The 13,994-nt window shown below is 39.1% G+C and overlaps 1 protein-coding gene across 5 annotated transcripts in view; it reads left to right on the top strand.

The window, feature by feature from the left end:
• ADAMTS3 (ADAM metallopeptidase with thrombospondin type 1 motif 3) overlaps positions 1-11,627 on the top strand; it is a 232,680-nt gene extending 221,053 nt beyond the window's left edge. For 2 of the 5 annotated variants that reach the window (XM_054687990.1, XM_054687991.1), the window contains exons 20-22: positions 1,341-1,548; positions 3,785-3,902; positions 8,237-11,627. In XM_054687990.1, the coding sequence (XP_054543965.1) occupies positions 1,341-1,548; positions 3,785-3,902; positions 8,237-8,796 (886 nt within the window). In that variant the 3' untranslated portion in view covers positions 8,797-11,627. The remainder of the gene's footprint in view (positions 1-1,340; positions 1,549-3,784; positions 3,903-8,236) is intronic. The other 3 variants (XM_054687989.1, XM_054687988.1, XM_037529130.2) reach the window with 2 other exon arrangements.
• Positions 11,628-13,994: the final 2,367 nt, after the last annotated feature.

Raw genomic sequence — 13,994 nt, 5'->3', positions numbered from 1 at the left:
TTTTTTTTTTTTTTTGCCTTAGTGAGTTTATGCCAGTTTTGTTTTTTTTTTAACTTTTATTGTCACCTTTGAGATTTCAGGAGGAAACTAGAACTACCTATGACTGCAATATTTGCCTTCAAATTAAAGTCACTAGTTAAGTTTTCAAAATTGGGTAAAATTTCTTAGTTGCTGCAATACTTTCTACTGCCAGTCTTGACAATCTGATAAGCTAGACAGTCAAACTGAATACCAAAGGCTAGCAATGTTTTAACAGGATTATATTTTGGTGCCCTATATACAAGGAAAGAAAAATTGCAGGGGAAAAAAATTTTTTAGAAAGAACAAATAGTGTGCTCAATTACATTCTGACAGACTGATTCACAGATGAAACAATGATTGACAATCCTTTAGAGCTGTTAGCCCCACGGAATGTGTCCACAGCCAATTTGACAAATGCTGAGGGAACTGACAATTCACTAGAATTTGGAAATGTCCCATGGGAAGGAAATTTTTCTTTTAATTTCAAATGCCTCTTTTTAAGTAATTTATTTTCTTACATTATTGTTCATTTTGGACAGTATTTGATTTCTACCCCCAGGTGTAGTCCCAGCAGTTCTCTGACTACTTTACTACCTGTGATGCATCACCTTAGTCCTTATGCTGTTGGGTAGGAAATCTTTTTAAAAACATCTCCTTGGAAATATTTCTATCAGGTGCATTCATAGAAGCAGGTTCTGCACAGCCCAGGATACACACCACCTTTCCTGTTGTCAGGGCCAGTGAGAACTGAATTCTCCATACATGACAGATAGGGCAGGTAGCCTTTACAGCAACAACCCATAGAAGTGAAACTGTAACCTCAGAATATTAAAAGACAAGTGAACTCATGATTTCATAAAAATTCATTAATGGTCAAATTAGTTTGTCTTAGCAAGTATCTGATGGATTCCTTTTTCTAATTGCCTTTCGGAAACACCATTAGTCAGGATGGCTGAGAGCTAGTTGGGGCTATTGTTGAAAACAACCAATCATCAAGCCTGCACCTAACCAGGCAACTTTAAGATCAATTTCAGGAACCTCTGTCCATCATCCATTAGGAACAGAGACAGTTTCAGAGTCACTGGGAAGCAGAAAAATATTGGGGAATTAAAAATCGAAGCATCAGGCCTATTATTGTGTGATAGTTCTAAGACTTTTTAATCGTTTGATGCATGCATCTTTCTGAAACTGCTTTCAGAAATGCAGTATACCTCCTGGGTTGCACATCACTCAGACAGCAGAAAAGGCTAGACTTGCTGTGCAGAAAGGTGCACTTGCACCCCAGTGACTATGTTCAATCTCAACCCCCAAACCTATAGCTGGGTAGCAGAAGAGTGGGAGCACTGCACCAAAACCTGTGGGAGCTCGGGCTATCAGCTTCGCACTGTCCGCTGCCTGCAGCCACTCCACGATGGCACCAACCGCTCTGTGCACAGCAAGTACTGTGTGGGGGACCGTCCTGAGAGCCGCCGGCCTTGTAACCGAGTGCCCTGCCCAGCACAGTGGAAAACAGGGCCCTGGAATGAGGTGGGTATGTGAATTCCGCTGTGCAAGTGCATGTGTACATGTATGTGTAAGCACGTGCTTCATAAGTTAACTGGACTTACGCATCAGGTAGGCTTTGTGTCAATAAACTGTCACATATTTTGTACCTGGAGTTATCAGCAAAAACTAATATTTTGAAACAGTACAGCTGATATAATCTTACAATGTAATGTTATTTCTGATTTAAAAAAAAATTAATGGATCAAACAATCAAATCAATAAGACAGTATTTGCTTGTAAGATTAGTTGGTAGGCCCCATATTTGGGTATTTTGCACCCTAGAGGAGACTAAAGGTGAATGATCTTCTCATCTTATTGGTCACTTCACTATTCCTGCACTAACTTTTTTTATTCTGTCTTTCTTCATTTCAACTCTTGACCCAATTTGTGTAAACTTCTTGGTTCCACAAAGACCATGCTGGTTTAAGCCTCCTGCCTTTTGGTTGACCAGCCCTTCCTCTTCCTCCTGTTACCATCCACTAAGGCTCATCTCCAAGGTCCAGTAATCCCTTTTAGGGGTGCATTTCCATCACCTCTTCCTCTGCCTTCCAAAGACAAAGAGGCTGACCTCCAGGGACCTCATGGCCACATATTATAACTCTTGTCTTTGAGTCTGTGCTATCATCCACACATTTCTCACCCAGCCAGTATCTGTCTAAATGATATTAGCTTGGTGGCTGGCTGAATCAGTGTTATGTTGCCCATGTTAATGCCACCTCTTTGTATTTCTTAATACTCAAAATGAGGAATCATGGGTTCATAGGAAAAAAGCTTTCAGGAAGGAAAGTATCAATAAGCTTAATAGGGAATGAAGGAGGAAACAGAGAGCAGGCCCAGGAAGGAGGGAACAGGCAAGTGAAAGTCCCGCACATAGGACTTTCCAGGATAACTGGTGTCCTATTCTCTTTTGAGTCCTTGAACAAGAGCCCTTACTTTACAACTCCTACCTAAACAAGAGCAGAGATGTTTCTGGACTTAGTTTTTTTTTTTTTTTAAGATTTATTTATTTATGCATACAAGAACTGGGGTATAGGCCAGAGTTATGGGGGGTGATGAGAGGATTCACCAGAGACATAGTGGGGAACAGAATAGGCAGACTGACAAATACACTGCTGAGGGGAGCAGCAGGTGAGACAGGAGAGGTCTGCTGCCCCATGTGGGTAGCTCCCTGGCCCAAGCTTGAACTCCTGCTTCAGAGGCTGCAGATAGCTTCTCAGTGCTATGCTTAACCCCTTGTGCCACCAGGGAGGCCCTGGACTTAGTTTTAAAGCAGTTAACTCTCTCATTAAAGAAATGAATTTATGGGGAAAAGAGTACTAGTAGTTCCAAAGAGTTTACATTAACCAACATAGGATGCCAGTAAATTCTGCCATTCATAAGGATAGTCAAAGAATGGAAAACTCACTATTATGCTTGGTTCCCTGAAAACAGACTCTGCTACTATTTTTAGGAGTCATACATGTGTTAACATTATAATAATGACTTTGTTACAGTGAGTGCCTACTATTGAAAAGGAAGAAAACCAGAAAACCAGCCTGCTTTCCCTTATCACTGACAATGCTGCATTCCCAGAGGAGGGAGCAGGGTGGCAGGACCATCCAGAGCCTTCAGCCGGAGGGGCTGAAGGCTTCCTTTGATGGCTTCCCTTCCTTTGATGTTTTCCCTTTTTTGCTCGTCCTCCAGCTGCATGACCTTGTAACTCAAGTTGTAAACTACCCATGTAACCTATGTGAAACTATAAAAAGAAGCTTTTGTGTATGCCCAGCACTCCAGATTCTGGAGACCGTCCCAGTCTGGAGCCCGCAGTTGTGATAATCAATAAAACTGTACCTGCTAGACCTTAGAGTGCCAACTGGCCCTTTCTAGCCTGGCAGACAGTTTTCTGTAACACTATGTGCCAGACACAGTTGTTTTACATACAATGTCTCATTTGCCATCATTCAGTCCTACAATACTCCTAGAAGGCAAGTATTTTTATCCCAGCTTTCAGAGAAAAGGGAAAATGTGTCTAAGCTAGGAAAGGATGGAGTCAGAGGATAAACCTGGGTTTATCTGTTTCCAAAACCACTGTGCCACAGCACATCCACTGAGAAAGAACTTCACAACTGTGTGTGCGTGTATGTGCATGCATATATGTATGTACATTCATGCCGACAAGCATGGAGAAAGACAATATTGGGGGAATAGAGGTCTCTAATTGCAGCCTTTGTTTCTGCAGTGTTCAGTGACCTGTGGCGAAGGGACGGAGGTAAGGCAGGTTTTGTGCAGGGCTGGAGACCTCTGCGAGGGTGAAAAGCCAGAGTCAGTGAGAGCCTGTCAGCTGCCTCCCTGTCATGGTAAGTGTGACCCTGGTTAATTTTACTGGCCTGACAGTAGTGTTTAAGTCTCAAAAAACAGATAGACCTTTCATGACAATCTCTGGGGTTTCTCCGTTGCTATTGCAGTAGTAGGATTCTCTCAATTTTGCAGCAGAAGCCCTACTCTAAAAATTTGAGAATGTGCATAATTAAAATCTGACCACTGAATTGTATTCCAGTCTTTAAAATTAACTGTTAACTCACTGAATTGCTCCCCTTATATCATCTTCTTGTGATGAACCATTAACTGGATCCAATTCAAGTTACTAGGAACTTGAAAAATTGATTCTGTTACATCTCTAATAAAATTCTCTGGGTCCCTCTGAGGTTGATAGGGGTAGTAGAAACAAACCTGTTGATTGCTGAAGAAAACACCCTGCTGAGAAAGCCAAACACCTTGCCTCCTGTCCCTGGACTGCCTGCCTCCTGGAGGAGGTGAAGGGGTCTAGAGGGGAGAGCAGGGATGATTAACAGAGACTCTAAAACTTGCCGTGCATGTTTCACAGGCTAGAAACAGAGGTGGGGGTAGAAATAGTTAACCAACCCTACTCCAAAGTGAGAAATTCCACCAAGAACAATGAGAAATGCCACCTAAGAACAAAATAAAGGCCATTCCTGTCCTTTAAAGACAAAACCTTTGGGCCTCCCCTGTGGCGCAGCAGGTTGAGCGCAACACTGGGAAGCCATCCTCAGCCTCTGCAGCACGGGTTCGATGTCTGGCCAGCCAGGGAGAACCCACATGGCGCAACAGACCTCTCCTGTCTCACCTGCTGCTCCCCTCAGCAGTGTATTTCATCAGTCTGCCTCTTCTGTTCCCCACTCTGTCTCTGGTGAATCCTCTCACCCTCCGCACATCTGGCCTGTACCCCAGCTCTTGTATAAATAAATAAAATCTTTAAAAAAAAGAAAGAAAAACAAACCAAAAACCCCACAACCTTTGCCTGCTTGTGTATATGCAACTGTCTCTTTTTCTTAATAAACCTACCTTTGCCAGTTAAGGTGACTTTGTTGGATTCATTCTCACAGGGGTCCAAGAACCCCCACTTGTCCCACATCATAGTTACCTACCCTAAGTAAGCTGCTGCTGGAATATTGGCATCTCCCAATGGTACTTCCTTTTTCTCAATACAATTGGCATATTTTATCAAAAGGCTTTTTTTTGGTTTTGTTTTGAAATTTCAAGTTTCAATAGAAACCTTACAGGTTATTTCATTATAAATTTTAATTTAAAATTTGGTGGCATGAGCAAGTATAACCATGAGGGGGAGACAAAGGAATTTATATTTAATCAATTTTTGTGGAAAGTATCTTTGGAAGTTCTAAACACAGAAGGACAGACTTTCCCAAGTTAAAAGCTGTAATGTCACTCTTGCCATTAGACTTTATTCTTATGAAGGCATTACTGTCAGGAGATCAAACACAGAAAGTCAACTTTATTGATCTTAATACCTGTTAGAGCTATATATTTCTGGGGATATGACCAATTGTGTGCAACAGTTTGCCTGGTTCTCTCCCATAAGCCAAAAGAAAGTGCTTTTATTATAAAATGAAATTGCTAACGAGATGATACAATTATTTTAGTAATTCTACTTCCTTTTAACTTCTCTCTTGCTCTGAAATATAAGCTCATGTCAATACTAAAAATTTTAAAAGCCCACGTTTCTACCATATTTCAAACAAATAAGTAATACTTCCCACTAGTAATAGCAATTAGAATCAAGTAGCCTTTTGAGGCCACCTGTAAGTCATTTTCCTGAAATTCTTATAATGATTTAGGCATAGAGCAAGAGGCTAAAGAACTCCCTTCATTTTAATAATTGATTTTGGCCAATTATTACTTTCATAGGCCCGTTAAGTCCTTCCCATCTATCCCTAGGCAAACTGCCATAAAATAAATATATTCCTTATGAATATATTCCTTTTTTTTCCCCTATGTTTTGTCTCAGAATCTCTCCGCTTTCCTGCTCCACAATGAAGCATATTCTGGCCCTAATTAGAAACAGACTGTGAACTGGTCTCTGCAGTGCAGAGGTGCTCACACATAGCCACAACACGGGGATTCCTTCTTCACCTCAGAATAGGTCACCCTTCTGAGCTGGGTCACAGAATGGGGGTGATGGGAGTGAGAGGTCAGAAAGCAAACAAAGTACTGAGTCAAATACGGTCCTTTCACTGTAGGGCCTAAAGTCCGAAACATATACGAAGAAGAAATTAATTTTCTTATTTCAAGATAATAGGCAAAGAAAAAATAATTCAGATACGATGATGAATTCGTATTTGAGATGGAGCCCATTAATGTGATTCTCGCACATTTACAGCATAATTAGATGAATAGCTCAAAAATATGAACTATTCAAGCACAGAATACTCTATAATCCGTAAATGTGAAGCAAATACAAGTCATTCTACAATTTTGGGAGTGGATACAGTATTTGACTAAGAAAGATGGTAATTTTAGCCTTCCACTGGCTTTGCCAATTGACCCTCCTTTTTTACCCAGACTTTAGAAAAAAGATTCAAGTTCTTTGGCAAGCAATAGACCAGCATCTTTGCCTAACAATATAACATTATCCAACATTATATTGTAATTTTTTTAAGATTTATTTTTATTTGTTTATGCATACAAGAACTGGGATGTAGGTCAGAGGTGTCGGGGGTGAGAGGATTCACCAGAGACAGAGTGGGAAGCAAACAGGCAGATCTACTGAAATACACTGCTGAGGGGAGCAGCAGGCAAGGCAGGAGAGGTCTCCTGATTCATGCAGGTCAGCTCCCTGGCAGGGGATCGAACTCATGCAGTGGCTGTCTATAGCTTGATAGCATGAGATTTAACCCCTGAGCCACCAGGGAGGCCCTACATTGTAAGTGATATTGTAGGATAAGTGAATTAGTCAAACTTCTTACACCACTAGCCTCTGGCTGTCACCTGCAGTCTTGATCATGTTAACTCATAAGGCGCTTGGGAGCATGGGTCTGGGACATGCGTGTCTGATGGTGGACACCTGGAACATGGTGTGGGCATGAGTAAGTGTGCACACCTGAGCCTAGAGACAGAGGATGGCTGCAAGAAGAGTAAATACAGAAGAGGCAAGACCAGGAGAGAATGCCAGAGAACGCCCAGAGAAAGTGTGAAGCCTGCCTTCCAAACCCTCCTACCCCACCCATGCCTGCCTCCTTGCATGCCAGCTTCCCTGCCTGGTGTGCCTGTGTACCTGGTTCCCTGACAGAACATTAAAGCCTGAAAAATCCACTACAGGCTCCTGGACTCTACTTGGCTCTCCTTATCCATCTGCCCAAATAGCTAGTGAACCTGCCCTGTGCTGGTTGGCACTGCAGATACATCACTGTCACAATTTGCAATCCTCTGCCCTTGCTAGTTGGGCATGGGGGCATGAGATCCATATTTCTGTGTTACCATGTGTATATGGACTATGCGTAGTGTGAGCCTTGGTAGGACTGAAATACAAACATAACATTTTCATGAACTCAACATTTGGAATTTTAAAAAAATTAATTCTTATAATCTGTAATCAATGCAATTTTAAAATAATAGAAATAGAAATAGCACATACCCATGGATCAAGTATATGTTACTTTAGATGTCTCAGGTGTCTTAGAATGTTACCTGAGTAAGCTTTAAACATAAAATGCTACCAATTCAATGCAATTAAATTTAAGAACCATGAATTATTCATTAAAAGGCTGGCACACTTTACAGATTTACAAATTGTGCTTTCAAGCAGCAAATAACCTGAAAATATTCACTAATGAGCATGAAACTATTGTATTCACTCTGGAGGATATTCTTCTAATCAAAATGGTATCTTGGCTTTTCTTTTGGTAATACATTTTTAAGATTTAATTTGTTTCAGTAGGTCTTTAGTATTTATTTTCATTTTAAATTTAAATTTAATGCAGAGCCTGTTTTATTAGGAAGTCAGAATACCATAAAATATAAAAGCAGATGCCCCTTTATATCCTTAAAATGTTCATGGTAAATAATCCCATTTTCCTACTCTAAAATCACGGATATGTTCATACTAGGAAGAAAAAAACACGCTTGATTTGAAGATTCAGGATGGAGATATTAAATGGTGGTCAATACAAGTACGTTGCACATAAAAAACTGCTATTTCAGTGAATTTATTCTAACATTCTTTTTTTTAATACAGTGGCTCACATGAATACTTTAGTCAATCTCAGATTTTACCTGTCTTTTTATATTCATAAACAATGATTATTGTTAATTTCTCTCTCCCTTTGATTTTATGTTTAGGTGTATGTTTTATTTTGTTTCCTATTAATTTTTGCAGATGAGCCATGTTTGGGAGATAAGTCAATATTCTGTCAAATGGAAGTGCTGGCCCGCTACTGCTCCATACCAGGTTATAACAAGTTATGCTGTGAGTCATGTAGCAAGCGCAGCAGCACCCTGCCACCACCATACCTTCCAGAAGCTGCTGAAACTCATGATGATGCTATCTTTAACCCTAGTGACCTCCCTGGATCTCTCATGATGCCTACATCTTTGGTTCCATACCATTCAGAGACCCCTGCTGAGAAGAAGAAATCTTTGAGTAGGAGCTCATTGGTGGGAGGTTCAAATGCATATGCTGCTTTTAGGCCAGGTAGTAAACCTGATGGTGCTAACTTACCCCAGAGGAGAGCTCAGCTGACCGGAAGCAAGACTCCGAGACTGGCCTCCTCACCCACGAAGGGTGACGACCTCAATTCATCTTCACAAATGGCTGCTGCCTCTTTCCTTCCAGTCAGTGATTCCATAGGTGCTTCTTCTCAGACAAGAACCTCAAAGAAAGATGAAAAAATTACAGACAAGAGACGTCCAATAAGATCATCCACCTTGGAAAGATGAGAAAGTGAACCTAAAAGACTAAATGTGAGAAGAAAATCTGGACAAGCTCCCCTTCCCCATGGTGCATAGCCTGTTTAAAGTAGAACTCTCTGTAGATAGTCAACTCATTCTATCTGTAAGTGGAAGAACAAAAAGTGCTGGTTCACTTTCTAATTGCTTTCATCCTCCTTTTATTCTGCATTGACTCATTTCCCAGAATTCATTGGAAGGAAAGCACCAAAGATTATTAACAGAAGGAAAGTAACTCTCTAAAGCAGAAAAGGGACTGGAACCAATTGTGCATATCAGCTGATTTTTTGTTTTAAAAAAGTTACAGTAAAAATAAAAAAGGTGCCAATGGTTTACATTTTAACAAAAGGTTTTGAAAGTAGAGCAAAAAATTCTTAGACTTGCATTCCTATTTATCTATATTAGAAACATTGTATGAGCAAATTTGCAGCTATTGTGTAAATACTGTATATTGCAAAAATCAGTATTATTTTAAGAGATGTGTTCTCAAATGATTGTTTACTATATTACATTTCTGGATGTTCTAGGTGCCTGTCATTGAGTATTGCCTTATTTGACATTCTATGAGTTGATTTTCAAAACAGAGTGTTGCAGAGAAGAAATTAGACTTGCAGCTACTGATAATGCAAAGAATTTTGTTGTGTGGTTTGTTTAATCAACACTATGACTCCTGTATTACAGAAAGAGAAAAAAACATAAGCTGCAGATATACAGATTTTAGGTTATTTATTACCTTCCATTCTTTAAATAAAATAGAATAGGATTGGTGTCTTAGTATACTTTTGGTCATAGGGAACAGATGCTGATAAATAAGCCTGTTCAAGACAAGGCTAACACTTTCTTTTTAGGACCTCAAAAAACACTATTGAAGTACTCTATGTATTATGTTTTTATTTCCCCATTGTTGACTTATACAAAAGATATACTCAATGTACTGTAATTATAACAAAGGAAAAAGATCATTTGTTTGTATGTTGGTAGCTGAGATAAGCATCATAAATTCAGAATTGATACTCAAGGATATAGTAGGGTTTTGGAAGCAGGCTCAAGAAAGCTTTTGCCAATGGTTGCGATATTTATTTTCCGCATGGTTCATATTCAAATGTTCACAACCACAATGCATCTGACTGCAATAATGTGCTAGTAATTTATGTCAGTGGTCACCTTGCTCACAGTGAAGCCAGAAATGCTCTCTCCAGGGAGTAGATGTAAAGTACTTGTATATAGATTTCAGAACTGAAGATATTTATTAAATGTTGATTTTTTTTCTTGATAGTATTTTTATGTACTAAATATTTACGCTAATATCAATGACATATTTTGGTAAACTAGAGAGACCTAATTAGAGATGCATGCTTTGTTCTGTGCATAGAGGAGAAATATAAGTAAACTAAGACAGCCAAATTGAAGAGCTAAAGTTAAACAAATTTGATGTTGTGCATTTTTAGAGTAGTTGATACAAAATTGATATGTTCCCTTTCAAAGAAAGGTAAAATAGTATGGACTCAGATAGCTAGCTGTTTAATGATAGTAAATTAGAAACATTTTAAAAATATGTGAAACAGATAAGTACTTAATGAATTACACTTAAATGAACAAGGAAAATGCATTGTCCCATAATGTTTTTGACTTCAGCTCCTAAACTGTCCAAAACAATATTTTGGAAAATAAAATGTAGACATGTTAACCTCTCAAAGCACAGAATGTGCAAAGACTTCTGCATTTTAATCATGGTAAACTAACAGCTTCACCTATTGACTCTATACCTCTAAAGAATAGCTGCTACTTTATGCAAGACTTTTGAAAGTTGAATGAATTAGGTGAATTCTAGATCATTAACCAATCCCTGAGTCTCAAGTAGAAGTCTTTTTTTTTTTTTCCTAAAATTTTCCCCAGGATGAAATTCTCTCTAGTTTGCTTGCGTGTGCATATGTCTGTAACACCGGGGAAATATAGAGAAAGCTGGTCACACACATACACCTCCCATAAAGATGTACATATTCGTTTCACTTCTGACCTTTGGGCTTCCTTTGCTACTAAGCTAAAAATTCCTTTTTATCAAAGTGTACACTACTGATGCTGTTTGTTGTATTGGGAGCACGTAGCAATAAAAATGTTAACAAAATACAGATCTGACTCAATCTAGATTTTTATCATTAGATTTTATCTTGGATTAATAGAAATGTATTCTTTCCCCGTACAAAGTGAAATGGCATCAAATTCATTTGCTACTTGGACTTTCTCTAAAGAGGTTCAAATAAAGTGACAGTGTCTCCTATTCGCACACTGGTGTATCATAATATTTTTTTTAATATGGTTTAAAAAACAAAGTAAGGTTTTGGGTGGCTTTTTACTTACGTTTGCCCCACAGAACTATGAAAGAGCAGAGAGAACATGATGATAATACTAAGCATGAGAAGGAAAAGGGGGGTTTCTGTTTTTTAAATGTGTAATCCCAGAGTGATTTTTAAAGAAAAGCTGCCCACCAATTTTGAACCCTAGTTGGTAAGAACAAACAACCCATGACTCCGGGATATGGGGACACAGAGGCTCGGCAGCAGAGGACAGGTGGAGGGTGCAGAGAGGGCAGAGGACCGTGCAGCTGAGCGCAGTAGAGACCAGGAGAGAACACCAGAGAGCCCAGAAAAGTGAAGATTCACCCAGGACTAGGAGGCCTGCCAGCCTCCTGGCCCCCCGCCCCCCCTGCCTGTCCTGTACCTGGTTGCCTCACTGCAAATGCTGTAGAAAGATTCACAGATGAATGGGTGATAGGAATTTTATGGGGACTATAGCCTACATGAAAATGCATACACTGTACAAAAATGAAAAATGATGTAAAATATATAAATTAAAAATAAATTAAAAAAAGATTATTCCAGATGTCTCCTATAAGTGGAAAAAAAAAAAGTCCTGAAAAAGCCAACTTCGAGATCAGAGTAAGAGAAAAGCACTGTGTCTCTTATTGATTGGCTGGATCCATGGGGGTCTCCTAGGCTACCAGACTCACTGAGTTTTCCCACATTACAGCAGACATCCAAAGGCCAAACCCCCATTCCTTGCCCACTATACCTATATAAACACCTGCTTCTTGTTGCCTCAGTGCCTACCCACTAGAGACCCCTCTCCATTCAGGTAGCTTTCCTGTCCTTCCTATCTACCAATAAATCTCTTGCTTTTCTGTTACTCTGGTCTCGAAGTTGAATTATTTCCTCAACAAAGACAAGAACATGAAAGAGCCCATCTGGTATCCTCCAACTCCAAGCCTGCTTCCAAAAACCCCGATTCAGTGCTTGATATCTATCAATAACATGATGCCAGACAAGTTATAGAAAATAATGCTATCAAAATTGAATATTTATACAGAATCAAAACATTAACCCTGCTAGAAGTTTTACAAAAAATAGAGAGGGAGCTGCACCTTTTCTCTTTCCAAAATAAATAAGAAGCAACTATTATTTTTAGCCATGACAGTAGTGACAAAGGCTACAGATGGCAAAAGTCATTAATCATTTCGGAATGTCACAAACTATTAAAGCAAATGTATTTATTTAAATTGGAGGATTTTGCTATTTTTGTTCTTTTTTTATTGATGTGACATAAATTACAATGTTATAGCTTCAGCTGTGCATCATTATCAATGTTGGTATACAATACAAGCTTAACACTAAAAGTACAATTCCACTCTTCACCATACAATTGACCCTATTAATTCACCCTTCATCCCCTTCCATTTTGGTAACCACTAATATTTCTCTGCTTAAGATTTCAAAACCTCTAAAAAAAGAGCCAAAGCTTTTCTCATCAGTAGGTGAAGTTCAATTTGTATTAACAACTTGAAATCTAAGATTTCGGCTAAGATTTCTAAGATAATTTTCTAAGATAATTTCTAGCTGTAGGGAATACTTGTTTTCTTCCAAATTAATTTATTGGAAAATCTAATTAAACTGCATTTCAAAGTTTTCTGTTGCTGTACTCAGAAAATTCCATCTGGCTCTTTGTTTCCTCCAAATATTCTCACTACCACGAATCTGAAAAACTAGTGAGTTCACACTTTATTGTGAATTCTCTACAATAAAAAGAAGAGTTGGCAGAGCTCCTCCCTGTTTTTAAGACAGTCTGATTGTGGTTAAGCATATATTTACAGGACAAAACTTAGTACATGTAACTCATGGTAGTTGTAGTACATAAGGAGAACAAGCCAAGAGTGAGATTAGCTTGGGGTAATTAAGAAATTTCCCTTAAAGACATTCCTTTTGAAAAGCAGGCAAAATGACTTCAGAAAATACAGATCAGAAAGTTTACTAAAACTGAAAGAAAACCCCTTCTTTTTTAAAAAATTCTTTTATTTTTCAAATATCTTTTTGCATGACAGATGACAAATTTGCATCAAAATGTTAAAAAGATAAAAAATGAATTGTTACCAAATTTCTAATGTAGGAGTAGTAAATTTTGTCTCTATGAATGGCATTTCAGAGCATTCAAGAATTTGCTGATATTGCATGCAGTATTTTGTGGATACAGATTTTTTTGGCATGGGACTTCACTATATTCATCAGTTTAATAAACATTCTGTGTGGGGGCCTCCCTGGTGGCACAGGTGTTAAAGTCTCAGAGCTATCAAGCTTTCCCCAGCCACTGCTGCATGAGTTTTGTTTTGTTTTTTTTTTTAAAGATTTATTTATACATATAAGAATTGGGGTATAGGCCAGAGTTGGTAGGGATGAGAGGACTCACCAGAGTGGGGAACAGAACAGGCAAATTGACTGAAATGCACTGCTGAGGGGAACAGCGGGCAAGTCAGGAGAAGTCTGCTGAGCCATGTGGGTATCTCTCTAGTCGGGGATCAAACTCGTGGTGCAGTGGTTGCGGATAGCTTCATAGGTTTCTAGGCTGAGTCTTAACCCATTGTGCCAGTTTTATTGGATCCCAGCCAGGGAGCTAACCCACATGGCATAGCAGACCTCTCCTGTCTCACCCGCTGCTCCCCTTTGCAGTGTATTTCAGTACATCTGCCTGTCTGCTCCCCACTGTCTCTGAGAAATCCTCTCATTTCCTGCACCTCTGGCCTAGACACCAGTTCTTATATGCATAAATAAAATAAATCTTAAATAAACATTCTGTGACACCCCCCCCCAAGATAGTTTAAGCCACTATTTTGGACCTAGGTGATATTTTAAATAAATAAAAAT

The sequence above is a fragment of the Talpa occidentalis genome, unplaced genomic scaffold, assembly GCF_014898055.3.
Source record: "Talpa occidentalis isolate TD23 unplaced genomic scaffold, MPIMG_talOcc4v2.1 talOcc4.6, whole genome shotgun sequence".
Lineage (NCBI taxonomy): Eukaryota > Metazoa > Chordata > Mammalia > Eulipotyphla > Talpidae > Talpa > Talpa occidentalis.
Note: the sequence above shows the minus strand (reverse complement) of the source record. Positions and strands in the feature narration are given on the sequence as shown.